This window comes from Camarhynchus parvulus, chromosome 28 (assembly GCF_901933205.1).
Source record: "Camarhynchus parvulus chromosome 28, STF_HiC, whole genome shotgun sequence".
In the NCBI taxonomy this organism is placed as follows: domain Eukaryota; kingdom Metazoa; phylum Chordata; class Aves; order Passeriformes; family Thraupidae; genus Camarhynchus; species Camarhynchus parvulus.
The window spans coordinates 5,533,960-5,559,016 of NC_044598.1; the positions used below are offsets into that span (position 1 = coordinate 5,533,960).

The 25,057-nt window shown below is 40.8% G+C and overlaps 2 protein-coding genes across 3 annotated transcripts in view; one reads left to right on the plus strand and one right to left on the minus strand.

Annotated features, from left to right (window-relative positions):
* Window positions 1-5,233, minus strand: LSM7 (LSM7 homolog, U6 small nuclear RNA and mRNA degradation associated). Its single transcript, XM_030966555.1, has 4 exons — window positions 5,093-5,233; window positions 4,900-4,990; window positions 3,627-3,698; window positions 1-1,046 (listed from the first exon to the last, which is right to left on the minus strand). The coding sequence occupies exons 1-4, from the start codon at window positions 5,171-5,173 to the stop codon at window positions 904-906; spliced, it is 387 nt and encodes a 128-aa protein (XP_030822415.1). The 5' UTR covers window positions 5,174-5,233; the 3' UTR covers window positions 1-903.
* The window catches only part of SPPL2B (signal peptide peptidase like 2B), a 24,364-nt gene continuing 4,381 nt past the window's right edge, over window positions 5,075-25,057 (plus strand). The window contains exons 1-13 of one of the 2 annotated variants that reach the window (XM_030966554.1): window positions 5,075-5,361; window positions 13,830-13,949; window positions 15,694-15,876; window positions 16,579-16,668; window positions 17,023-17,162; window positions 17,964-18,106; window positions 18,931-19,027; window positions 19,164-19,280; window positions 20,763-20,844; window positions 21,675-21,749; window positions 21,884-21,946; window positions 23,326-23,425; window positions 24,383-24,460. In XM_030966554.1, the coding sequence (XP_030822414.1) occupies window positions 5,305-5,361; window positions 13,830-13,949; window positions 15,694-15,876; window positions 16,579-16,668; window positions 17,023-17,162; window positions 17,964-18,106; window positions 18,931-19,027; window positions 19,164-19,280; window positions 20,763-20,844; window positions 21,675-21,749; window positions 21,884-21,946; window positions 23,326-23,425; window positions 24,383-24,460 (1,345 nt within the window). In that variant the 5' untranslated portion in view covers window positions 5,075-5,304. The remainder of the gene's footprint in view (window positions 5,362-13,829; window positions 13,950-15,693; window positions 15,877-16,578; window positions 16,669-17,022; window positions 17,163-17,963; window positions 18,107-18,930; window positions 19,028-19,163; window positions 19,281-20,762; window positions 20,845-21,674; window positions 21,750-21,883; window positions 21,947-23,325; window positions 23,426-24,382; window positions 24,461-25,057) is intronic. The other variant, XM_030966553.1, reaches the window with a different exon arrangement.

The window sequence follows — 25,057 nt, forward strand, 5'->3', positions numbered from 1 at the left end:
TTTAGAAACAGATCAATTTGTCTTTATTCACCCAGAACTCCTCAAATCTTACATTTTCTGCAGTATAAAAGAAATAAAAATGTTTACTTACAAATCAAGTTATAACAGGCAAAACCACAAGTGGATAGCTACAATATAAAAATATGCAGTACTTCCAGACGCTGCCTACAATTGAACAAATGTTAGGATATTAAATATTCTCCCCCTAAAATTCCAAGTAACAAATAGCTACCTCCATAAGGTTTAGGTCACTCAACCAAGAATTATCCCACAAGTTAGACCAGTCATCTGTAGAAATGTGTGAGCCTGCTGATACACAGGTCACAGCCCACCAGTTCTGGAACAAATGCTGAAAAAGACCTTCTTGGTTACATCCCTTGTAAAGGTGATGACACTACACAAGGGAGTAATTTTCCTGCACAAAAGAGACTGAACTCAACAGCAGAAAACTACAACATAATGCTTCCCCAATTGAGTACTGATATCTAAGAGGAAGAAAAACATGTTCTACTGTATTTAGGCTTTTAATTTGGATTAAAGGCATTTTAATGTATTTAAAAATTGAAAGAATATAACCAATATTCAGGGCATTCATAACTAATTTTATGGGGTTGTTTCAAAACTCACAAGATCAAGAAGGTCTCAGACAATTCATGACAATATGTTCTCTTCTGTCAACTCTAAACAACATAGTTACACGCTTATTTGGGGGCGGGAGGAAAACAAGAACATTCCCCATCCTCTCATCATTTATGAAAGCCACAAAAATAAAAGTTGACTTCTTTCACACTAACAAATACACATTCAAACTTCCCCCCCCAAAATAGGAAGCTTCTCACACACTGACAGTTTTCTCCAATGACTTGCACCCCTGAAGTTTTCAGAGACAATCCAAAGAAAGCATTAACCATCCTGCTGCTGAATGAAAGGGTTTGGAATAGCTTCCATTCCATCCTGTGGACAAATCAGAACCACAGAAGTCCCTCTGCAAACCACAAGTCCCAGCTGACGTGTGTCTTCTGTTAATTTAAATTGATCATCCGGATCTAAAAAGCAGAGATCCATGGTTAGAACAGGAAAATAAGAAAAGGAAACCAAATTCCATCAACTTCAAAAGGCACAGACACGCATGTTCTTTCCTGGCATAGCTGCTTTGTTTTACTGAACACGTGGACCATACAGATGATGCAGCAGTGACATTTGATGTTTTCAAGACCTTACCTACAGTAAGTAATAACAAAACTTGCTTTGTATGCAACAAAAAGCAGAACACATTTATTAAAGAATTCATAGGCCTCTAACTAATAATATACGTGCAAGTGATTAAAAAAAGCTATTGATCCCATTTCAAATGTCATTATAGACAAACACTTGGGGATTAACGCAGATCAGAAAAAGACCCTGACTTCTCAATGCACTAGGGAAGAGAGCACCAGTCCATTCTCAGACCAGGCCAAACAGGGCTGGACTGGGACAAACACAAACCAACAACTTCTATCTTCCATTATAATAGAAATGAACAACACATTTCAAAACTCCCTTTTAAAGATGAAATTCAAAGCTTCTGCGCTCCCTTTTAAACAGGTAGGAGAATACTCTTCAAAAACACTGTCCTATCAAATGATAGCTTTTGTATCAGAGAGAAAGAGACACTGCTTTATTCAAGCTTTAGAGGACAAGGCAGCCAATGAGGTAACTATAGAGGAGCTCAAGCAAGGACTACCAGGGATTTCTATCACAGGGAATGTGCTTAACCTAACTTCTGCTGCAGAATCACCTTTAAAGGTCATCTAGTACAGCCCCCCTGCAACAAGCAGGGACATCTTTAACTAGACCCAGCTGCTCAGAGTCCCATCTTTAAATGCTCCCAAGGATGGGGCACCTACCACCTCTCCAAGCAACTTGTCCCAGTATTTTTATCATATTCATTATAAAAAAAACCCGTCTTCCTTATATCTATATCTTCTGTTATATCTACATTGACCCTCCTTTAGTTTAAACCCATTACCTCTTGCTCTGCCACAATAGGGCCTGCTGAAGCATTCACCCCCTGCATTTCCTTTTATGTCCCTTTAAAACTGAAAGGCTACAATACCATCTCCTCAAAGATCTCTCTTCTTCAGGTGAACACCCCAGCTCTCCCAGGCTGCCTCCAGAGCAGAGGGGCCCCAGCCTTTGGAGCATCTCTGTGGCCACCTCTGGCCTGGCTCCAGCAGCTCCATGTCCTCCTGCTGCTGTTCCCCAGGGCTGGTGGCAGCTCTGCACATGGGGTCTCACCTGAGGACAGGGGCAGAGGAGCAGAATCCCCTCCCTGGTAGGGATGCAGCCCAGGATACAGCTGGCTTTGTGAGCTGCAAGCACATATTGTCCAGCCTCTCATCCACCAGCAAGTCCAAGTCCCTCTCAGCAGGGCTGCTCTCAATCTATTCATCCCCCCAGCCTGGGTCTTGCTAAACCACATGAGGTTCCTTTAGGCCCTCTTCAAAAACTTGTACAGGTCCCTCTGGATGTCCCCATCCTTCAGGTGTGTCACCTGCAGACAGACGGTGAACTTGATCCCCCTGCCTACGTCACTGATGGACACTAAACAGTACTGGTCCCCAGAGATCCCTGAGGGACACTCCCTGTCCCTGATGTTCACAAGGACATGAAGCCATTGACTACTACCCTCTGCATATGACCATCCAACCAATTCCACATTCACCAAACAGTCCACCCATCAAATCCATTTCTCTTCAATTTAGAGAGAAGGATGTTGTGGGTGTGGCAGCAGCTCTTAGGCCACAGAGAGCAACAGACAACTTTCCCAGGCCTTTCTGGGAAAAGGCTGTGAGAAGATCAGAGAAAAGAATGAGAAATGGTTCTTATCTTGGCCTGCTGCACCTGTTATTGTGAACTGTGGAATGTGTTATGGAGATTTGTTTACCAAAGGCTGATTTCTTAATTAGCCAATGGTGATAGTGTTTGGATAGGAGGACCAATTCAGTTCAGGTGTATTGTAACGGTCTATAAAAGCAATGGGTTTCTTAATAATGATATATATAAATATATATTTATAAAATAAAAATACTGATCAGCCTTCTGTGAACCATGGAGGCAATGCTAATTATTACCCAGCTGGGGGCCCACTGCTGCGACAGTGGGGGACTGTGTCAAACGCCACTGGGTTGTTCAGACAGGATCTTCCCTTGGTAAAGCCGTGGTGGATGTCTAAAATCACCTCCTTGTCCTCCAAATGTTTTAGCAGAGCTCCAAGGAGGATCTTTTCCATGATCTTCCCAGGCACAAGAGGTCAGGCTGACAGCACAGTAGTTCCCAGACTCCTTTCTTCCCTTTTGAAAAATGGTTTCAATGTTTTCCTCTTTCCCATTATCTGACTGCCATCACTTTTTAAACGTTTTAGGGTAGCTTGGGAACTGTAACAGCCAATTCCCTCAGGAACATGTTATCAGGTCCCATAGACCCATCACCTTATGTCTTTCTTTACAAGATAGTTATCCCAAGCACGCTGCAGTTTGGGTGATGTTAATCTGCAGTTTCTGCTTATTCACTTACAGAGCTGTAAGATTTCTGTCAAGAAAATCACCCAGGGAAGGGAAGCTTTCCAAAGATTGCACATTACTTACCTCGCATATACTCAATGGTACCATCCAGCACAAGGTTCAGAAGAGGGTCAAATCCTTTCAAGACACCACTTGCTATTGAAGACCACACAGAAAACAATGATTAGGACCAAAACAAGGTATACAGCAACATAAGACTTCATGAAAGGTAGATTCAGTTCTCCAGGCCTGTTCTCTCTTTCAGGCAAGTCCCAGCAAATGAGGCCAGAGATATTAAACAGTGTCTTCTTTATCAATGGCAAGTACACAAAAAGCTGGACTGCATTGCACCAATTAAAACTTACAGACTTTTCAATCAATTCTTCCAAATGTTCTTCAAGATACTAACATTTTTGCTTTCAGACAATTTCGAGGGCACTTTAAGAATACTGTATAACAAATCAGTACAAGTCACACAAAGAAAATAAAAGACAACTCCAACACAAAATAAATATCCTTAATGAAAGGTTATGGTTAAAAATGAAGCAAGACCATATTTTAAGTTCTTTCCTCAGAAACCCCATCTTCCAGGTGCCCTCCTGGTACATCATGTCTTTAGCATAAGCCCTGCCTCACGGAGAGGCACTGCAGATAGACCAGCACTTTGTCCTAATGGAGAACGTGATTCCACAAGACTAGTCACTTAATATATCACAAAATTACACAGAGCGACTTCCCAGTTTGACAAATACACTTCTCAGTAAGAACTTCAAGTAACTTCCAAACCCTTATAAGCACAAGGTTGGAGTAGAGTTTGAAAATGCAGCACATGGTAAACTCACACAAATAAGTGCCTGCGGGTGGCACCAAGTGCACTGGGATGTACCTGCGCAGCTGGGAAGGGACGGGGACGCAAAGGCACCGTGGCATATATTGAACCACGAACTCCGGGCATGCTTACCATGTCAACAGATGAAAGACACGACAGTTGCATTAATTGTTACATCCATAAATGTTTCTTTGTTCCTTTAAGTGCATCCTTGCAATGCAAAAAAAAAAAAAAAACCAAAACCAAAAAACAAACCAACCCCAGCCAAAATAAGGCTGTTCAAAACAACTAATAAAAGAGATGCACAGATGAGCCATAAAAGTGCATCCAGGAGATCAACGGAATATTTAAACGAAAGAAACTTCGCACCAGTAACTGCAACCACTAATAAGTAAAAGCACCCGCTACTCCTCCGCTTCCCTTGATGGGAAAGCAGCGTGAGCAGGAGGGCAGAGCCGACAGGCATCGGCTGAGGGAAAACGCCGAGAGGCCAAAGAGCTTCGTACTGCAGCCACGCGCTGGGCTCACCTTCCCGCCCGCCCTGGAACTTCACCCGGATGGTCTTGTCAATGTACTTGGAGAGGTCCAAGATGCTCTCCTTCTTCTTCTTCTCCTTATCCTACGGCAGAGCACAGGCGGCTCAAGTTAAAGCGCGCCATCCGCGGAGACACAGACCCGGAACGCTGCTGCGGCACCGCGCCCACACTACCCCGTTCCTCACCGCCATCTTCCCCGCGCCGCCGCCGCCGCCGCCACCGCCACCACTCGCCATTTCATTCGGCACCGCCAGAAGTGACGTCATGCCCCGGCGGAGCCGGTTGGCGGCTCGGGGCGCTGGGGCGGGACGTCCGGTGCGGGCTCTGGGTGCCCGGTGCGGTAGGGTCCGGCCCGGCCCAGGTCGGAACAAAGCGGCGGCGGCGCGGCAGGCCCGGCATGGCGGCGCGGCCGGCTCCGCTCCGCCTCTGGCTGCTCCTGCATCTGCTGCCGCAGGTCAGTGGCCGTGCCGGGCCGTGCGCTCCCCGAGCTACGCGCCCAGCCTGGCTGAGGGCGGGGAGCGGCCGCGGGCGCAGCCGGGCCCGGGCGGGCTGTGCGGTGCGTCCGAGCCCGGAGCCGCCTCCCATGGGCGCTCGGAGGTGCTGCAGCCGCCCCGCAGTGGGCCGGGGCCGAGCCGTGGCCGCAGGAAGACAGCGGAGCGCATGGGGCTGCTGGCCCTGCCCTTTGCGATTTGGCAGCATTGATATATCTGTGGGTCTGGGGTTGTTTGAGACTTTTTTGTTCTTTCCGTAGTAACTAGCGTTTTCCTCGTAGTTCCTAAAACTTCGGGGCCCCCGTGGGCCCAGCCCAGCATCCTCGCCAGGCAGCCCCAGGGAGGGGATCACAGCCGAGCCCCCGGGCCAGATCCCCGCAGTGACGGCTCTGGCTTTATCCTGACTGACAAACTACCTGTGAGGAAGCGTTCAGCAGAAAAGAAGGGATTTCTGCTGACCCTGACTCTGTAGTCTGTCTTGAGTCTTGTATTGTCATTACTAAAATATTAATTATTTTGTGGAATACGTTTCTAAGGGTGTGATGAACGAGGCATGTAATCCTGATACAGGAGAGAGTGGATTTCTAGGAATTGCATTGCATGGTATATAGCTTTTGCCTTTTAAGTTTGGTGTTTTGTGTTCTGGAAATTTTGAAATGTCACTTAATGTGTCATTTAAACTTCTTGATTGTTTGTTAGGTAATTTGGAGTGTATTATGGCTTCTTGAATATTACTAGTGTAACATCATAACATGGAACTCTAATTTTTCCTTCCTCTCCCTCTGTCTCCTTACGGTATCCTTGCCAATAATCTTTAGTTATAGAGTAGTCTCGTTGTCAGCTATCTTCTTTGTTTCTGTATCATTCCCTTTTTTCATCCATTATCTTTATCTTCATTATGTGTTCATTATGCTCTTGCATGCCCCATGCATTTTGTCATCTCCACTGATGCTTCGCAGGGACTGGTAGTGCGCGTGTAGGCCCAACAAATTAATAAGATTTAATTTACGAATTAACAAGAATGAGTCAAAGACTGGCATGGAGTCAGTTTGATCCATCAGTTTGGGGAAAGTGAGCATATGGCAGTGCAGAAGGACAGTGGGTGGATATTCCACCAGTGGGTACTTGGAGGTCTTACGTTCAGCTCCATGCATTGCAGCACATTCCTGTCTGTAAACATTTGGTGTATTTGTGCAGTGGAAGTGTTAATGTACTTGAATAAGCTTGGGCAGACTGGCCAGGGTGCTGAAACAGTCCTGCTGCTGCAGTGAAAAGTGGATGTACTGTGTGCTGCCAATATGTTTCTGTTAGCCAAACTGGTGTTTTAAAAATTTGCTTGAATATCTTGTATTGTGCATAACTTCTGCATCTCTTGTGCTTGCAGTTGTTGGGATGGCTTGAGTAGCACATCCTCCTTAGTGTGAGGCAGAGAAGAGTGCTCTGCTGCACTTGTCCTGGTTTGGTACCCCTGTGACTGATGGCTGGAGTCATTCCAGGGGACAGAGCTGACAGCTGTTGTCAGGAGCTGCTGTGTGGGTTTGCTGTGTGCCAGCTGTACTCATTCTCAGTGCTTTACCCTTGCCTTAGTGAGCATATACCTTTGTCTCCCGCCTTGAAACAGGATAATAGAAATGTTTTGTTTATTTGTTTTCTCTGGGGCAAGAGGAGGTAGTGTCCACATTTGCTTCTATTTTCTGATTTAGGGAGAAGGATCAGCCTGGCTACTGAAGCATGTTTCTTCCAAATCTGGGTCCTTATCTGGGAACACTTTAAGAGTGGTGTGATCTTATAGATCCAAGTACAATCTGCACTTAGATCTTGCTTTGGTATTTGAGTTCTCACATTTCATTTAAATTCCCATTCTTTCCAGGCATTGTTATACCTCAGTTTCCTGTAACAACAGCAGATATTTGAGCCTTTGACTAGTGACGAACATAGCAACATGATCTGCAGCAAGTGTGTTGGATCTAGCTGGCCTTCACTATAGCAGCTTTCAGCAGAATATGTTGAATTGAGGTGATGGGTTTGTATTTTAAATTAAGGCACTCTATGATATGGGTCCAAAGAACTGGAAAGTCTGTCTGAAATTCTGCATTATGGCTGACAATTTAGTCTCCTGGAATTATTGCATTATGAATACGTAGCTCTCTGCACTATGTTTGTTGAAAGAGTGTTTTATTTGTGTGCAGCTTTACTGCCTGCTTTTGCTGGTCTCCAGATGGATCAGTGCAGTTCATGGGAAAGAATGACTTCAGCTCCTGGGAACTCAGACATGGTACCTACTGTAAGAGTAGGATAGCTCGTTCATTCCTTCTTCAAGGAACACAGCTCCCAGTGTCTGTGAAATCTCTCTTGAGATATGAGTGGCTAGGTCAGTTAATAGAGCTACTGAAAGCAGAAAAGGTATATAGGACATCCAGTGAGTGTGGGGCCTAAGGCAGGGAGGAAAAAACAAGACAGACATTGGGTTGGCTCAGTCACACACACTGAAGTTTCTTGAAATACTGGTGAGGTGAATTCTTCCTCTCTGCCTTCTTCTATCATTTAACTTGCGAGTCCAGTGCTTGCCTCTGAGCTACATTAATTCACCTAAAAAAACTTGCTGGGGAGCATTCTTCTCTTTTATACATTGGTCTGTGGAAAAAAGCCCTGATAAGATTTAGAGCTAACAAGTATGCCCTTCTATTACCACAAACATTAGATTAGCTCATCTGTTAAATTCTGCCCTCAGATTTTACATTTCTGTTGTGTGAAAACTCTTTCCAGTTTTGCAGCTTTGTAGAAAACACTTCCTTTTGTGTTAATTATACACTATTGTGTGCTTTTTAAGCCACAGGATCAATAAGATGCAAGTATTATAATATACCTTATTGTCACAGCAGCTGTTGTTTTTCTGTGTTTGAAAAAGGCTGGACTTGATATCCAGACACTTGGAAAAGAGCCTTTGGTGTTGTAGGCACATTGTATAGGATCTGAACAGGAGATGATATTTTCTCCTGGGTTAATCTAGGATATGAAGTAGTCTCTAGGAGTAAGGAATCATCATAAATGTTGCCACTATGCCTGTGCATAAGCAGCACTGCTTGAACTTTTGTTGTCTCATACCTACTGACATGAATAAAAACAAACCTGGGTGCATGAAAGTGGATAAGAATAAACTTCAGAACTGTGCTTTGCTTCTAAATGATAATAGCATTGTAAAAATGTCTGTTAATCCACATTATCCACAGATTATGTTCTCTACAGAGTTTCTAAAAGTCTCTGTTCCCTCTTCTGCTTTTAGCCCTGCTCATATTGCCTTTAATTCCTCCTTGACTTTCATTTGGCTTTTGGAACACAAATCCACATAGCTTCTAAAATGTTTTGAGCATTTCACATTAGGAACCTTTTACTCCCTTAATATTTCTTTGAAGCACATCCATTAAATGGCTCAGAAAGCAAAATAGTGTGTAACTACCCCCGGGTGCCTTTTAGGAATTATTCCTGAGTTCCAGTAATGCTTTTCTCCACAGAAATGTAGCAACACACCCTATACTTACTCTCATTTTAAAGATGTGTGCAATATAAAGATATATTTCACAGATGTAAAACTTTTAACTGTACAGCTTGATTGTTTCCCATATGCATAAAGCTGTTCAATTACAGGAGAGCTCCTACAAAACTGCCTGAAGATTTTGGAGAGAGTTGTACATGTAATATTCAAAGCTAGGATACTCCATGATTTGTGTGTTTATCTAAGTCCAGTTAGGCCACGTACAATAAGCAGGGAACATTCTTTTGTTCTTGTCTTTTGTGTGTGACTATATTTGCATCTCTGTTGCTTGTTACTCTTCAAAATCAAATTCAAGATAATAAGTACAGGTTATTTTTCTAAATTATTTGGTTTTGTTGTTTAAGTCCTATGGTTGGATACCTGAGATATGAGTTAACAAGTCCACTATAGCAGGGAGTTGGAGTTCTTGTTTCCTCACAGCATATGTGCAGTAGTGTCTCTCTTTCTCCACAGATATCTTGGAAACTTGCACTGTGCTCAAGTGGCTTTAGTCTGCACTGAGCTAATCGGTGTGATCTCCCCTATCAGCATGCGTCAGGACAAATGTCACTGCCTCTAAAGGACTTAGTTAACGCTCGTTATAAAAAAGGGGAAAAGTTGCTGCATATGTTAACAAAGACCATTTATATGCAGAAGAGCTAAATATAAAAATATCTACCTCCTGTACATTTTTACAGTGACGTTTCTTTATTGCTTGCTGACATCTTGCAGCAGAATGCCATCATTGCCTCTGGGCACACTGCAGGTGGTAAGAATGCAGGTGGTAAGAACTGGCGCAGTGTAAAACACTAGTAAAACACACAACTCCTCACTGTGTCCATGGAAGAGGTGGGTGTCCCATCCCTGAAAGTGTTGGAGGCCAGGTTGAACAAGGTTTGGTCTACTTGACAATTTCCCAGCCCATTGCCAGGGATTTGGACAGGGTGACCTTTAAAGGTCCCTTCCAACCTAAACCATTCTGTAATTCTCAGAAGTTTTCCAAAAAACATATTTTTACCCTGAGTGTCTCCTAGGGATGCATGGTAATTTCTGTGTAGTAGGGTTTGAAATAAAGAGGGAGAAATAAATGTGATGGATTCTTTTAATGGAGTTTTGAACAAGCATGTTAAAATGCGACATTTTTGCTGACTCCAGTCATCTTTAGCATCTTGTTCCTCGGTTGCTACATGAAGAAACAGATGTGTTAGGTGTATTTGTAAGAGTGTAACTCCATAATTATCATATCATTGGTGTGTTTAGGTTAGGAATGTTAAACTAGATGTTGACAAATTAGTCTGTCACAACATTCTAATTAGTAGCAGCGATGGTTAGGGATATGTTGTTATATTTATCTTCTGAACAAAGTTTCATCAGTTCTGGTAGGCACAAAGTGATTTCCTTGGGGAAAGCTAAAGCAGAGCAATAGACCAGTTAAACTTATCTTCAGTCAATGACTTCAGTTTTGCTTGCGTGCTGGACAAGAGAAAGAGAGAAGGAAGAATGGAAAGGAAGGAATTTGATGTGTGGTATGAGAGAGGAGTATGCCACAAAGGGGGATGGTAGAAAGATAAGATGGTTGTGAGGGGAGGGGGCTTGTTTGTTTGGTTTGAGGGGATTTTGGTTGGTTGGTGGATTTTGGGTTTTTTGCAACTTCCGAGTGCCAAGTTCTAGCAAGGATTAGTGAATGTCCTCAATAAAATGGAGAAACTTCCCACTACAATAGGAAACAAATGCTCTGGGAACACAAAAATGATAAGAGGAAGAATCCAGTCACATTAACAGTGTTTGGTGTTCCTAAGGGCTGGATTTCCAAATCAGCAAGCTGAAATAGTATTTTGAGACTGCTACATTTAATATGCAGTCAACTTTTTCCTGACTATCTAGTAGCTTGTATGAAGCTAAAATACAGATATGATTTGCATTTGCTCTCAGCATCATCCTTTTGTAATCTATTACCAGACAGCACTACTTGAACATTGAAATTACTCTGTAAGAGCACTGTGAGGCTCTAAAGCAGCAACTGAAGATTAGAAAGACTCTCCTACAAAAAGAAGGATAGATCTGAGCTTGTATAATTGAATTATATTTTAAAAGTTAGGTTTTGTCTTGCTTTCTGAGCACTACATTTGTATCTTAATGTATTTTCATGTGAAGCATTAAAATCTTTTTGCAGCAGCTGGTCAGGTCTTAATCTGAAATTGAATTCTTAGTGTGTTGATGTTCAAACCTGACCAGATGGCCACAGAAATGTATATAAGCAAACTTCACACTGAGGAGCTGATGTCCAGTATTTTGTATAAAGGAAAGACTTATTGACTTACTCTTTTTCAATGAGTGGAAATGGTGCCTGACAGTCCTCCCAAGACAGAGCCTGCAGTCCCTGTGTTGCTGCTCTGTGGAGCAAGTGTCCTTTAGAACTTGATGGCTGACTGATAAAGTGATGATGCTCTGATGCCTTCTTGTTCAAGCAAGGACAAGAGCCTCTTGTCAGAGAGAGAAGCATTGCCAGGGACCTGTTTGCCACTTAGAAATGGCCAGGAGGATTATTTCAGTGTCCTTAGAACACTACAAACAGACCTTATCATTTACTTTGTGTTTCTTCAATAATTTCCAAGATCAGGGAGGATTTACAATTGTTTTGACTCAGTTAATACAAGAATGAAGTCAACATTAATTAAAGGAAACCACCACTAGTGATAGGGGAGTTATACATATTTCCACTGTTATTTTGTTTGTCTTCCTACTTCCTGATTTCCTGGGTAAACATCTACTAGGACTTGCGGTACAAACAGACAACTGCATCAACTCCACAAAAGTACTATATTTTGCAGGTTATGTATATATATACATGTGTATATGTGTGTGTGTGTATATATACACTCTTGTAGGTGATTTAGGTTCAGCTTTTTGGGTGGAAGATGAGGAATATACCTAGTACTCACAAAATTGTGTCACTATACACAGGGAAGGGAAGGATAGGAGTAGATGTTTAAAAGAACAGACCTCATCATGAAGAATAAGATTTGTGAAAACATCTGTGTTAAGGAAGTGTTTGCAAGTACCTACTTGTGAGCCCCCAGATCTTCCAGTTTTGCTGGGAAGTGGCCTGGTAAAATCTGACCTAACCAAAATAATGAGGAAATTACTGTGTTTGCTGTGGTTTTTTTGGTTGTTTTTTTGCAGGGATGGGAAGCTGAAAATATTGGTGCTAAAATCAACACATCTTGCAGTTAGGTGTAGTATGAGCAGTTCACTGAACAAGCAAGCTACATACTGTGTATCAGAACTGAGGCATTTAAAGCTGGTAGATTTGCTGTATGTTACTATTTTTATTTTTTGCTGTAGTTCTTGTTCTCTTTCTCCATGTTACTACAGGATCTGGGTTCTGTTATCTCAGTTTCCATGAGTTCTTCAGGAGAATTCTAACATGTACATGATGCAAAAGATGGCTAACCTCCTTATAGAAATGAACGTGATATGCTATGGGTATGGAATATCTCTTTGTTGTATCATCTGCCTGGTTGTGACCCCTTCCAAACCTCTTGGGCATCTATTCACCAGGTGAACAGGGTGAGAAACAGAGAAGGCCTTGACATTCTGCTCACTGTTCAGCAATAGCTAAAACATTAGTTTGTTATCAGCAAAAATAAATTTGTTTTGGGCACAAAACTGAAACACTGCACCATCAGCTGCTATAAAGAAAACTAACTCTATCCCAGCCAGACCCAGGACAGGCCTTTAATTATAAATATTAGATATGTAATCTCACTACTTACGTTGTTGCAGATGTCGTTGGAGTTTTGACAACAGTGACAACGGGTCATTGAAGCGGTGATAAGTAAATGCAGTAGGTAGACTTGAGAGTCTACATGTACTACCTAGGACAGAAAAAGAGCTGCTGCTGCTGCTTTGGGGCCTTGCCACATCTTCAGCAAAGGTGTCCAAGGTTGAGTTTTGGAGTGATACAAATCTAGAATTGATCATTATTTCAGGCTGTATTTTCAGGAGTTGGTATCTTATTCATAAAATCATGAAATGGTTTGACTGGGAAGGGACCTTAGAGATCATCTAGTTCCAGGCCCCTGACATGGGGTGGGCTAGGCCAGGCTGTTCAAAGCCACATCCAGCCTGGCCTTGAACACTTCCAGAGATGGGGCAACCCACTGCTCTGGGCACCCTGTGCCAGGGCCTGCCCACCCTGCCAAGGAACAATTCCTGCCCAAGATCCCATCCAGCCCTGCCCTCTGGCAGTGGGAGCCATTCCCTGGGTCCTGTCCCTCCAGGCCTTGTTCCCAATCCCTCTGCAGCTCTCCTGGAGCCCCTTCAGGCCCTGCAAGGGGCTCTGAGCTCTGCCTGGAGCCTTCTCTTGTCCAGGTGAGCAGGCCCAGCTGTGCCAGGCTGGCTCCAGAGCAGAGGGACTCCAGCCCTTGCAGCATCTCCATGGCTCCTCTGGCCTGGCTCCAGCAGCTCCACATCCTCCTGCTGTTGAGAGCCCCAGAGCTGAACAGAGTACTCCAGGTCTCATATCTGTTCTGCATTTGTCCAGCTTCTTTCCCTTGCTGTGGTTATGTACATATGTGCGCCAGTGTTGTTTGAGGTTGGCTTTTTGGTTTGTTGGGTTTGGTCTTTTTTCTTTAAACACATCCAGTATTGTTTCATTTGATTCTTTGGCCAATTGCTGTGTAGGAGGGAATCTGCCTAATATATCTAAAGCCTTTCTTTGAAGCATGATGGAAATAATAACAAATTCCACTGTACTCCCTGCACAGATATGGAAACTTTTTAGATTCTTGTTTTTCTTTAAAAATACAAAGCAGGCCAGTCAACAGCAAGTTACTCCCTTCACTTCTGATATTTTATGTAACCCAAAATTCTTGTGAAATTTTCTTACATTTTCAGGTGTGCTGTGAGTATGGGATGGTACATGTCCTTTCAGAGAAGGGGAGCAGCAAAGGAAAAGACTACTGTATTCTCTTCAACTCTCAGTGGGCCCATTTGCCGCATGATCTGGGTAAAGCTGTAAGTACCTAGCTAACTGCTGACAAAAAATGTATAGAAATGCCTTTGTTACAAGGAAACTACTGATTTCTTAGTTGGATTGGTAGAATTTGAAGCAACTGCTTTGTTTGCTCTGCCCAGAAAGTGTTTTATCTCCTAAGATCACTAGGCAGTGCTAGGATGGCAATGCTCATTTCCAGGCATTGTGCAGAGATAATGACTGTTGCTGTTCAAAACAAAAATACTCATTTTCAATGATGTGATCAATGAAACTAAAATGGCACATATCTGGGCTTGCAAAGGAGTTTTTGTAGTCAGCATGGTACAAGAAGATACCACATGGCTTTTCTTATATAGTGAACTGTGGCCTTTAGTGCTTTCTCAGTGTCAAGTGTAAGATTAGGTAGTCATAAACTGTGTCAAGCTTTTGCTGCATTATTCAAAGCTGTACGAGCTGAAAATGGAGTAAATTCTTCACTCTTTTCTGTGAGACAGTTACTGGCACTGAATGATGAAATCAGCAAATGCACTTTGAATGAGCCCCACAGAATTATTAGAGTTCCTTACCAGTGTGTAGGCAAGTCTCAGTTACTTCTGGTGGGTTTATTGCACCTCTAGATTAGTCCCTAGATACATCAGAAGTTGTCTTTGCCTTGTATAGACTCAGCTGATAAACTCTTGCACTGCATGAGGCCATGCAGTGCAGCACTCTGAGCTCACTCTGCATTTGTGTTGTGGTCCATGCTGAGACTTGCCTGCCGAGGAAGTGTGGGTTGGAGCATTTCGCTGTCTCCAGAGGTCAGGCTGGAGACAGCAGTTTTCTGAATAAGGTGGAAGCTCCTGACAACCTGACACTTCCCTTTCCCTCCTAAAACTGTAGAGTCCATTACACAGGTATTTTATGTTGTGTACCTGTGGATTTCTAATACAAACTGTTCCATTTTTTCAGGTTAAAACTTTACCTCTTCTCAAATCTGCCAGCTCACCTCAGCAAGGGCTGAGGCCTGCTTCTCTTAGCACAGCTTGGTTGTTTGGTAGATTATTGCAGTTTTCTGGCAACTTGCAAATAGAACTGGGCAAAGATGCTGGTGGTTGTTTAGATTTTGCAAGGAACAATTCATGCCAGTGTTATTTCTAAAACCTTGAAGTGTCTTTGGGATGTTCTTGTTGAAACACACCAGATTAGATGCCTTTGGGTCTGAGGAAGGGCAAAATTAAGGAATTGGGACAGGCTTGCAATGTCTCTGGATCACAAGTGGTGAGAGAAGTAGCTTAGAATCCAGTATTCAAGTACTTGGCATGCAAAATCTCAGGTCACTGGATACAGTAGGTTTCAAGATGAAAGTTTATTCCACGTGCTTCTGTACTTTTATCCAGCCTGTGTTTTGGTTTCTAGCTGTTCATACTCTCCATCATCCCAGCCTGCCATTCTGCTGCCCCATCAAAGATAAAACCTTGCTGTACTCCTCCCAAATCCTGGCTCTGTGCATCAGAACAGCAATAATGCTGAAGGAAATAAATGCAAGTGAAGGTCATATCCCAAATTTTATTACCAGCAGAATTCTGTACAATAGGGTGAAACAAGGCAGGTCCCTACATAGTAGAGAAGACTACATAGTTTCAGCTTTCATTTTGCTCTGAGACTAGTCCACCACTCCATTACTGGAAGGTTTTAAATTACTCTTTAGAAACTCTGGCTTCTGGTCTTGACTTCTTTTATTATTTTATGTTATATATATGTATTTAACTAATTTCTTTTTTTCAGTCACTCCTGCAACTGCAGGATCAGACAGCATCTGTTTTGTGCTCTCCTTCTGATGTACCTCATGGGGGATTTAATAATCAAATCCCCATGGTGATGCGAGGAAATTGCACCTTCTATGAGAAAGTGAGGCTTGCTCAGATAAATGGGGCCCGTGGGCTGCTGATTGTTAGTAGAGAGAGACTGGTAAGTTGCTTTTTATCTTCCTATGCTGCTGATACTCCTCTGATGCTAGATATTGTCTTGTCTTCAGTGCACATTGCTGGTATTTGATGTTCCTCTTTAAAGTAATTAATGCATGTGTGTTCCTGCATGTACGTATGTTGCATAATTATGTGTGGAAACCATACATCTGATGGAAGAATGAATGGAACAAGAACCCTCATTTAAGTAGGAAGGGTTGGCACAGAGCTCATGTGAAATTCAGGTTAAGGGCTCAGGATTATCCTTGTTCCAAATGAAACTGGAGTCAAAGGATGAGGTTGGTTTGTGACTCCATCATACTACCACACTGAATCTAGTGCTTTAGATTCAGCTGGAGCAGTCACAGCATGTATTTTGTAAAATTAGTAGTTTTGAAAATAAAATTAGTAGGTTTGAGTCCTGGTCAATGTTAGAGGTACACATCAGTCAGAAACCTGTGACCCTGATTTACAAAAAAACTGCTTGAAATTTGGTTGCTTCATTTTGCTGTTACAGTCTTATATTACTTCTGTTTTACTGGGAGCAGGCATATATTTTGACTTTTGAGTGTTTGCTGTCATTAAGTTCCCTTCTAGAGTATTTTTCAAATTAGCCAGAACAGAATTTGCAACTTTAACCCTTTTGAACCAGTAGAAGTATTTGCAGAAATAAACATATTCTTACCTGGTCTGAACTGTCTTTCAGGTTCCTCCTGGAGGTAATAGGAGCCAGTATGAAGAGATTGATATTCCTGTGGCTCTGCTTAGCTATACGGATATGTTAGATATTGGCAAGGTAAACTTGATACTAAAAGCTCTCATTTATATTATCTCATGTAAATGAGTCACTGCTCAACAGTATTAAGTCCACCTTAAGAGCTTTGAATATGTAGAGAGTATATTCATGAAGATTGCATTATTGTGTTTTGGAAAAAAAAAATCTCTTGGGAGGTTGTTTCTCATCTTTGGAATAAAATCAAAATACAGCCTGGTGCTGGAAATAAATATCACTAATAGAAGAGCCAATAGATGGCTCTTATGTGTTTATAATAAAACCTGATTCTGAGGTTGCTTAGTGAAAGTTAAGTAAGTGAACCTTTGCTAAGGTGAATTTTTGGATGTCCTTCCTAACTTGTATTTACCTCCGCAGAGTTTTGGCAGCTCAGTGAAAGGAGCAATGTATGCACCAAATGAACCTGTGCTGGACTACAACATGGTGATTATCTTTGTCATGGCAGTGGGGACTGTTGCAATTGGAGGCTACTGGGCAGGAAGCAGAGATGTGAAAAAGTGAGTAACTAAATGCAGTATACCAGTTTTCCTGTATTTTTCACAGAACCAAAAAAAAAAGGTGGTGTTTATGTAAGCATCACCTGGCAGCTCTGCTAGCGAGGTTAGGAGACACTAGGGAAAATGCTGATGTGATGTTTAAAAGGCCCTGAGCCTTGCATTGGTTTGGTCACTGTAGGATAGAGTTTAAATTGCATGTAGATTTTTTTAGGATTTTGCCATGTTAAAAGACCAAAAATTTGAAAAGCTCAGAAAGAAAATTATTAATAGGCTTCCCTTTTGCAAAAATTCACCACATAAATGCTTTGTAAAAAAATAATAAAATTTGCTTTTACTGGTAAAGGGCAAACCAAATTGATTGGATGGCTAATATATGCTATGTTTGTTACCAACTTTTAAATGAAGTTTTATGGTTACTTTTTATCAGCAAGTGGGATTGGGAGAAGGCAGTCATTGTGCCACACTAATTTTAACATTTATTTTGTACATACAACCTGATTCAAGGATTTCTTCTGAAGTTAACAAATTATTCTGTGGTAGTTTTCAAGATTCAGTTGAGTTTTTAGCAAATGAAATAGTTCTCTAGATAAGTTAACACAGCGGTTACTGGTTTATGCATTTGTGTTACAGCTGATGTTCATACCTCCATGGAAAATACTGTGTCCCGCTGACTTGAGTGGGAATCAAAGCAGCCATTGGTGTTGTTTCAACCCCTTGTGGTTTTTTGCTGAAGATTCAGCATCCTTGTTGTGTATTTTGTTCCAGAAGGAATGAACTGATGGTAGCATGTTACTCTTTCAGGAGATACATGAAGCACAAGCGTGATGATGGGGCAGAGAAACATGATGATGAAACAGTGGATGTGACTCCCATAATGATCTGTGTGTTTGTAGTGATGTGCTGCTCAATGCTCGTCCTCCTTTATTTCTTCTATGACCACTTAGGTACTCTTAAGGTTGTATTTGTATTGATACATCTTCAATATCACAAGGCTGACATCGTTCAATGTACACTTTATTGTGAAAATAATAATGAAACATCTCTCTTCTGTCATGTGTCTTCATCCCAATATGATTTAAAATACTGTAAGAAAACTCACTGAGTAGATTTCTAATCCTTCTTTTTGTGAGGTCAATCATAAAGCTTCTTTCAAACATTAAAGACTATTAAGTAGATACAGACTTAGTGTTTACTACCTTTTATTTTTGTTAAAGGTGTTCTCAGACCTATTTTTTTCTCTCCATTATTGTTCAGTTTGAAGTCAAGACAAGGATAATTTTTTTATCTTTATAAAGATTATAATTTTCTACTGATCACTTACCAGATTGACAAAACATGAGAGCCTAATGCTTCTTCATATTTTTGAGAAAGTAGTGAAACATGCATCCCATCTGTATTGATTCATTTTGCTACTTAGTGCCTTTAATAGTTCCTTATAATGCTCCTACGTACTCATAAAGAGAAGATAAATGCTTCACCATAGGTTGCCTTTGAGGCTTATGACTTACTTAAAGAAGATCAGGATAGAAGTTTTTTACTTTAAGTAGGTATTGCATAAAGTACACCTGAGTAAAAGGAGCTAGAGTTAGATACTTAAAGAGCACAAATCTAATCAATCATTTGAAGTCTCTGAATTTCTTTCACTGTTGAAATGCAAGCGTTATTTCTCATTTAGTCTTACTGACTTTCTGTTCTTTATTCAGCCAGGATATGCAAAAAGCATTTCTTGCCTTGTCCTACTTGGACTTAATACTTTTTTTCCCCTCAGTCTATGTTATAATAGGAATATTCTGCCTGGCTGCCTCGATTGGTCTTTACAGCTGTCTGTCTCCCTTTGTAAGAAGATTCCCCTTGGGAAAGTGTAGGTATGTGGCAACTTTCAAACTTTTAATAGGGAAACTTAGGTGTGGAGTTTAAAAGGTGGCTTCATGCTTCAAAGTGTTGATGAAGGAAGAGGCTATATACATAGACAACTGTAGCTTTGGTGTGATTCTTTTTCAGAATCCCAGACAACAACTTGCCATATTTTCACAAGCGTCCCCAGGTCCGGATGTTGCTCTTGGCAGTATTTTGTATCTCTGTCAGCATAGTCTGGGGAATCTTCAGAAATGAAGATCAGTAAGTGATTTGTGCTAAAATTTTTTCTGTGCTAAAAATTGTAATACACTTTATAATATAAATAACTGACATCCACAGAAGTCTACATGTATCCAGAAATTAGGAATGACAGGAAAAAAAAAAATAGAGACATGCAGAAATTCTTAGTTGTTCCTTATGTGCGTCGTCTTTTTCTTGTTCATTTAAATTACAGAAAACTGTCTCTAGTTAAGCTTGAATTTCTCTGAGTCTCAGTCAGTATTCTGATCTCTTTGACTTAAGACAGCTTTTCAGAAGTGATATGGAAAGTTGGACACAAGTTGTCCAACTTACTTCTTCATGAGAATAAGAACTGATAAGATTGTCAGATCTTTAGTTTCTCTCAGCTTTCTTGTACAAGTCAGTAATTCTCTACACCCAGTGTTGCTGTAGTACCTAATTGTAGCAGGTTCTTACCACTTTTGTTAGAGGTGGATCTTTTACAGAGTGTTGTGTTTTTGTTTTTATTTGGGGTTTTTTACCTCTTACCTCACTTCCAGATATTCCAGTTTTCCCATATATACAGGTTGTGTTCATCTTCTTGGTTCATCTACTGGGGGTTCAGTATTGGAACTGAAATGCTGGCTGTGTTTCTGTTGATGATATCAAAGATGTCTGACCTGTGCTTTGAATGCATGTCAGTGCTTTTGTGGGATCTGTGTTCTGTGTGGACCATTCAATGACAGAACTCAAATCCAGGAATCATGAACTCTGAAAGACCCTTTAGAGAGATAAGTGTCAGACTGAGGAGTACAGCAGTACTATAGAAATGTTCCAAAATATTTAGGACTAGGAAATCCATTTTCTGCATCAGAGCTGAAGTGGGCCTGAGTGTTTCCTGCAAGAGCTCCATCAGCAAGTACACATGTATTGATCCAACAGCACCATCTCTCATTGTACCTAGACCATAGCAATTTTTGGGAAACCTTAGTGTTGTTTTTGTCAGATCCTACTTGTCTTTAACCCTAGCAGTTGAGAGTAGAGCAAAGAGCACTTCTATACTCAACTTGCAAAACACAATTGAAAACCAGGCCCAGCTGTGAATTTGCCTCAGCACACAAGGGTGCACACCTACAGGACAAAGGACCCCAGCACTTCCCATTTTGGTATCCACTGACCTCATTCAGCCAGTTTTCAGTCCACCTCACTGCTCATTCAGCTAGTACTTCCTCAGTTTCTCTGTGAGGATTTTATGGAAGATTGTCAGTGGAAAGCCTTACTGAAGTCTAGATAGACACTATCACACAGGTTTTCCCTCATCTCCCAGGCACTTCTTTGTGGAAGGTTATCAGATTGATGAAAAACAACTTCTCTTTTGCAAGCTCATGCTGACAACAAGGTCAATTTGAAGCAAGTACTTTGAATAAAAGGGTTTTTTCTTTGTCCCTTGTCCCTTAGTGAGGACAAGGCTTGGTCTGTTTTTCCTGCTGTTTCCTGCAAAAATGTTATTTTTCTCTTTTTAAGGTGGGCCTGGGTTCTACAAGATGCTTTAGGAATTGCTTTCTGTCTTTACATGTTGAAAACAATTCGCCTGCCTACATTTAAGGTATGAAAGTTAAACAGAAGTTATAGACTTTCAGAAGAAAGTTAAAGAGAAGTTTGCATGTATGCGTTTGAACAGAGGAGTCACTTATAATGGAGTATATTGTCTTGGAAATGCAATTCCATTCATATGTCAGCATGGAAAAAAGGCATGCAATGAGTATAATGAAGACCCAGAAGTGGCATATGATTGTTCTGTAGAATCTGTAGAGTGTTGACTAGTAAATCACACACCACCTCTTTATTTATGTATTTGGTATTTGAGTACTTTGGTGGGAGGGGGGGTGTATTTGTTCTGTTTTGATTGCTTTGATTTTGTTTTTCAAATTGACATACAACTAATGCATCAATCTAGCAGGGTTTTTTTTCCAAATCTTTCTGACCTTAGTCACTGTCCTAAGACAAAAATCAGTATTAGTCATTTATTTGCCCCTTAAGCAGCTCTTCAAACTCTTGTTTCAAATTATCTTCACCTATAAGTTTGTATAGACTGACAGTAAATGGTATATAGTGTTTCAAGCTATGCCTGCCATCTTCCAGTGCAGAGTTGCTTCATATTTCCCAGCAAACTGAAGTGGCACCATTTTCAGATTTTACACCATAAAGAATTTTGGGCAATAACATGTAATTTTGTGTTTAAGAATTACTTTATTTTATATGGTGCATGCAAGACCCTATTCCTTTATCTAAAATATTTAGGTAATAAGAAAAATACATTACTGACTTGTTTTAGTCTTTGCAAGCTTTTTCTTTTAATAGCCTTCTAATTATTAATTCTTTGCTGTTTGCTAATGCCTTCTGTGTAAATACCAAATATCTTGTCTCTTCCTTCAGGGTTGTACCTTACTCCTCCTGGTTCTTTTTGTGTATGATGTATTCTTTGTATTTATCACACCTTTTTTAACAAAGGTAAGTACAGTGCTTCTCTGTTGCCTGCTGCCCACAGAGCAAAGTGTAATGACTTGTTTCTCTTTGTGTTCCTAAATGATCCCAGAGCTGCTGAGTGAAGTGCTGATTTACAATTTTCCCATTTTTTTCTTTAGACTGGGGAGAGTATAATGGTGGAGGTGGCTGCAGGCCCATCTGATTCTGCCACTCATGAAAAGGTACTGCATGTTGTCTGAAAATCTGGCACTAGCTTTCAACTATTACACTTTTAACTTCTCTAAAATTCAAGACCACAAAGCTGAAATGAAGATGCCAGTCTGAAAAGAACTTAATATGGGAATAAGAGCTCCTGAATGTTTATTCTGGAGGGGCAAAGCAGACTTGTAGTGGTTCATCGCACCAGCTTTGGTTTTCCTTTATCTTTTTTTGACAGGGTTTCAATATAAAAAAGCTGGTTAGCTCAGCTTCACACAAACATGACCACATCTGTAAATATTAACTTGTTTCTAATTAAGCATGAGCATCTTTTCCTAAAGAGATAAAACATATAATCAGTCTGTCTCTTCCCCCTCCTTCCCTTTTTTGACATTTGCTTTATGAAAAGCTGAGGCTGTAGGTAAAAGAGAGAACCACAAATTGGAGACAGAAGAAAACAGAAGTCAGTGTTCAGTGGGTTTTCACCGTTGGACAGCAGCCAATTGCATGAACACCTTACAAGATGTGGCTGACTCAGGGAGGAAAAGTATGTGAGATGTAGGAGATAGTGAGATACAGTGAACAAAACAAAAAAACTAATCAGTAGGAAAACCTAGTTATGTTAATGTAAGGATTAATGTGATCTATTTCAGCAATGAATGTAATAGTGTCATGTGAGAAAATAGCAAAGAAAATAGTTGTTTGCAGGATGTGGATCAATCCATACAGTCCATGCTAATTTCTTTGACTTCTTTTGTTCTTCTCTCCTGTACCCCTTTAGTACCCCTTTGGATTCAACTTTATGCACAGAAAGAATTGTATAAAACAGTATGTCATGAAAGTCATGAAAGTATAAGTATATAAAATTATTTTGGCACTAATATAGGAAAAGGAAAAAGAAAGTTTCTTTAATGTACTGTAATAAAGAAAATACAGGTTTGCAATGGACTGTGGCAGACTGTGCCTCACATTGCAATTTATGTAATAAATAGGAACACAGGGGTTAGGGAAGAGTCTTTAAAGTGATTTGAAAAATTACTTTTTAAAATTACTCATGTCTTGGTCTTCTGAGACTTTTATTGCACCCAGGTGAATGAACTGTATAAATTATTATTTCCTACGCATGTAGCAGCTTACCTAAATTTTGTACATACCTGCAGCTAAAGCAGAGTTGATACCCAATTGTATGTGAAAACTTTGAAGTTAACCTGGTATTTAGAAAGTATTTCATTGCTCCCATCTTAAATGCATTTTGTTAGTTGTCAGTAATATTGTATATAATGAATGTATAAAAAGATCCATTTGATGTATTTGAAACTTGCACTTTGAGTACAACAGGAACAAGTTCTGGTAGGTAGTGTCACTGTGCTTTTCATCAGACATGTGTCTCTCTCAATCCAAGCTCCCAATGGTCCTGAAGGTTCCACGACTGAATTCCTCACCTTTGGCTCTATGTGACAGGCCTTTTTCTCTCCTAGGATTTGGAGACATTTTAGTTCCAGGTATTGTTTAGCATGTTAAGAATTTTACATGTTGCATTGTCATATTAGTTTATTCTTCTTGTACTCCTGCTTCAAGTGGTGGGTTAGATTTGACTACTATAAACCTGGTAAATTTTCAAGTATAGGGTTTTTTTGTGCACTATTCACCTTTTCAACAAGAAAAATGCACATTAATCTCATGGTTCACTTTCACATGCAGTGATGTCAAGAAATGTAGAGAAATTGCAGGAGTAGATTTAGCAACTGATTCTATACTATAAAGCATCTTTGATAGTGTGGTGATAGAGGAAATTATTTGTCCATTTGCACACGGATTAAGTACAGATGCCTGACCACTCAAAACTTCCTAACTGTTAGTCACACTACACCCAGTATTTCTGCCACACTTTCTCTCAAATTTGATTTTAGATAGTATGTAGAACTATCCCTGGCATCACTGCAGATGAAAAAATTATGCGCCTTCTGGCTTTCAGATTTCTTCTGCAAAATAATTTCTTTACTTTCTTGTATTTTGGGAAATATTAACTCTGTCATGCCCATTAGTCTCCCGGCCTCCCCCCAACCTGAAGCAGGCATAGTCATTAACCATAAAATTCTACTGTCTTCAGTACCAGCTCGAAGGGCTGAACTTACTCTTGCTCTTGTTGTGAACACTGTATTTTTGCCAATGATTAGTAGGGATGAGGTGACATTTTTATCTATGATCTGCATGTTTGTAGCTGTGTATTTTACTTTTGGAGTGCTTCCAATACAAGGGGCTTGCACCATCAGATAACTGGTTTGTAAATTGTGCAGCCTCCTGGATATGTTGTCATGGTGCTTATACACAGGGTGCCAAGGAAGTTTTTTGGGAAAAAAAAGTTCTTGCAAGTTCCTAGCTGGTTTGATGGTTTTATTTTTATCATGAAGTGTGTGACTAGGTTGAAAGCATATTGTAACTGTTCTTTCTTTTCCTAGGCTTACTGGTAGCCTATTGCCATAGATTTGATATTCAGGTGCAGTCATCCAGAGTCTATTTTGTAGCCTGCACAATAGGTATGTACCACAGTGCCACCTGAACACAAGACCTACAGGAGTGGCTCCCTCTAAAAGCATGTCATCAGTCTTGCATGGCATAGTTTGGGGGTTTTATCCTGTTCCTCCTTTTATTATTAAGCAGAAACATTTTGCAAAGTGCTTTCAAGGCTAGATCTTCCATCACCAAACTAACTGATGTTGCTTTTCTGAGCTGTTTTGCCTGCCTTACATGAGGGGAGCTCTTGTTACCATGGCTGCCAAGGGTCTCAGTCTACCCCTTGTAATTACATGTGCTCATCTACTCATCATGGTTTCTTGATTCATGAACCTTTGAGTTTATCGTGCATGAGAATTCAGGTTCAGGGATATCATCCTTTGACTTTGTTCTTAATTTCTTGTGTATTCTTAAAATCTATAACCTATGATTTATGGAATTTTATTATGATGACTATAACAGCTCTGGATAAGCTTTCTTTAGTTTGTAAAATCCATGGAGTTATGTGCCATGAACACACATGAATAGGATCTGACAGATTCCTGTTGTCTTTCTTACAATGTACTTCTGCTAGCAAAGACTTCTAATGCTTGCAGTGAATTTCATGAGAAATTGTCATT

What these genes read in the sequence shown, in the direction of transcription:
- LSM7 (XM_030966555.1), bottom strand. Translation starts at nt 5,173, where the DNA reads ATGACGTCACTTCTGGCGGTGCCGAATGAAATGGCGAGTGGTGGCGGT. An exon ending in GCGGCGCGGGGAAGATGGCG is followed by an intron (nt 4,991 to 5,092) that starts GTGAGGAACGGG and finishes GCTCTGCCGTAG; the next exon opens with GATAAGGAGAAGAAGAAGAA. An exon ending in TACCATTGAGTATATGCGAG is followed by an intron (nt 1,047 to 3,626) that starts GTAAGTAATGTG and finishes TCTGCTTTTTAG; the next exon opens with ATCCGGATGATCAATTTAAA.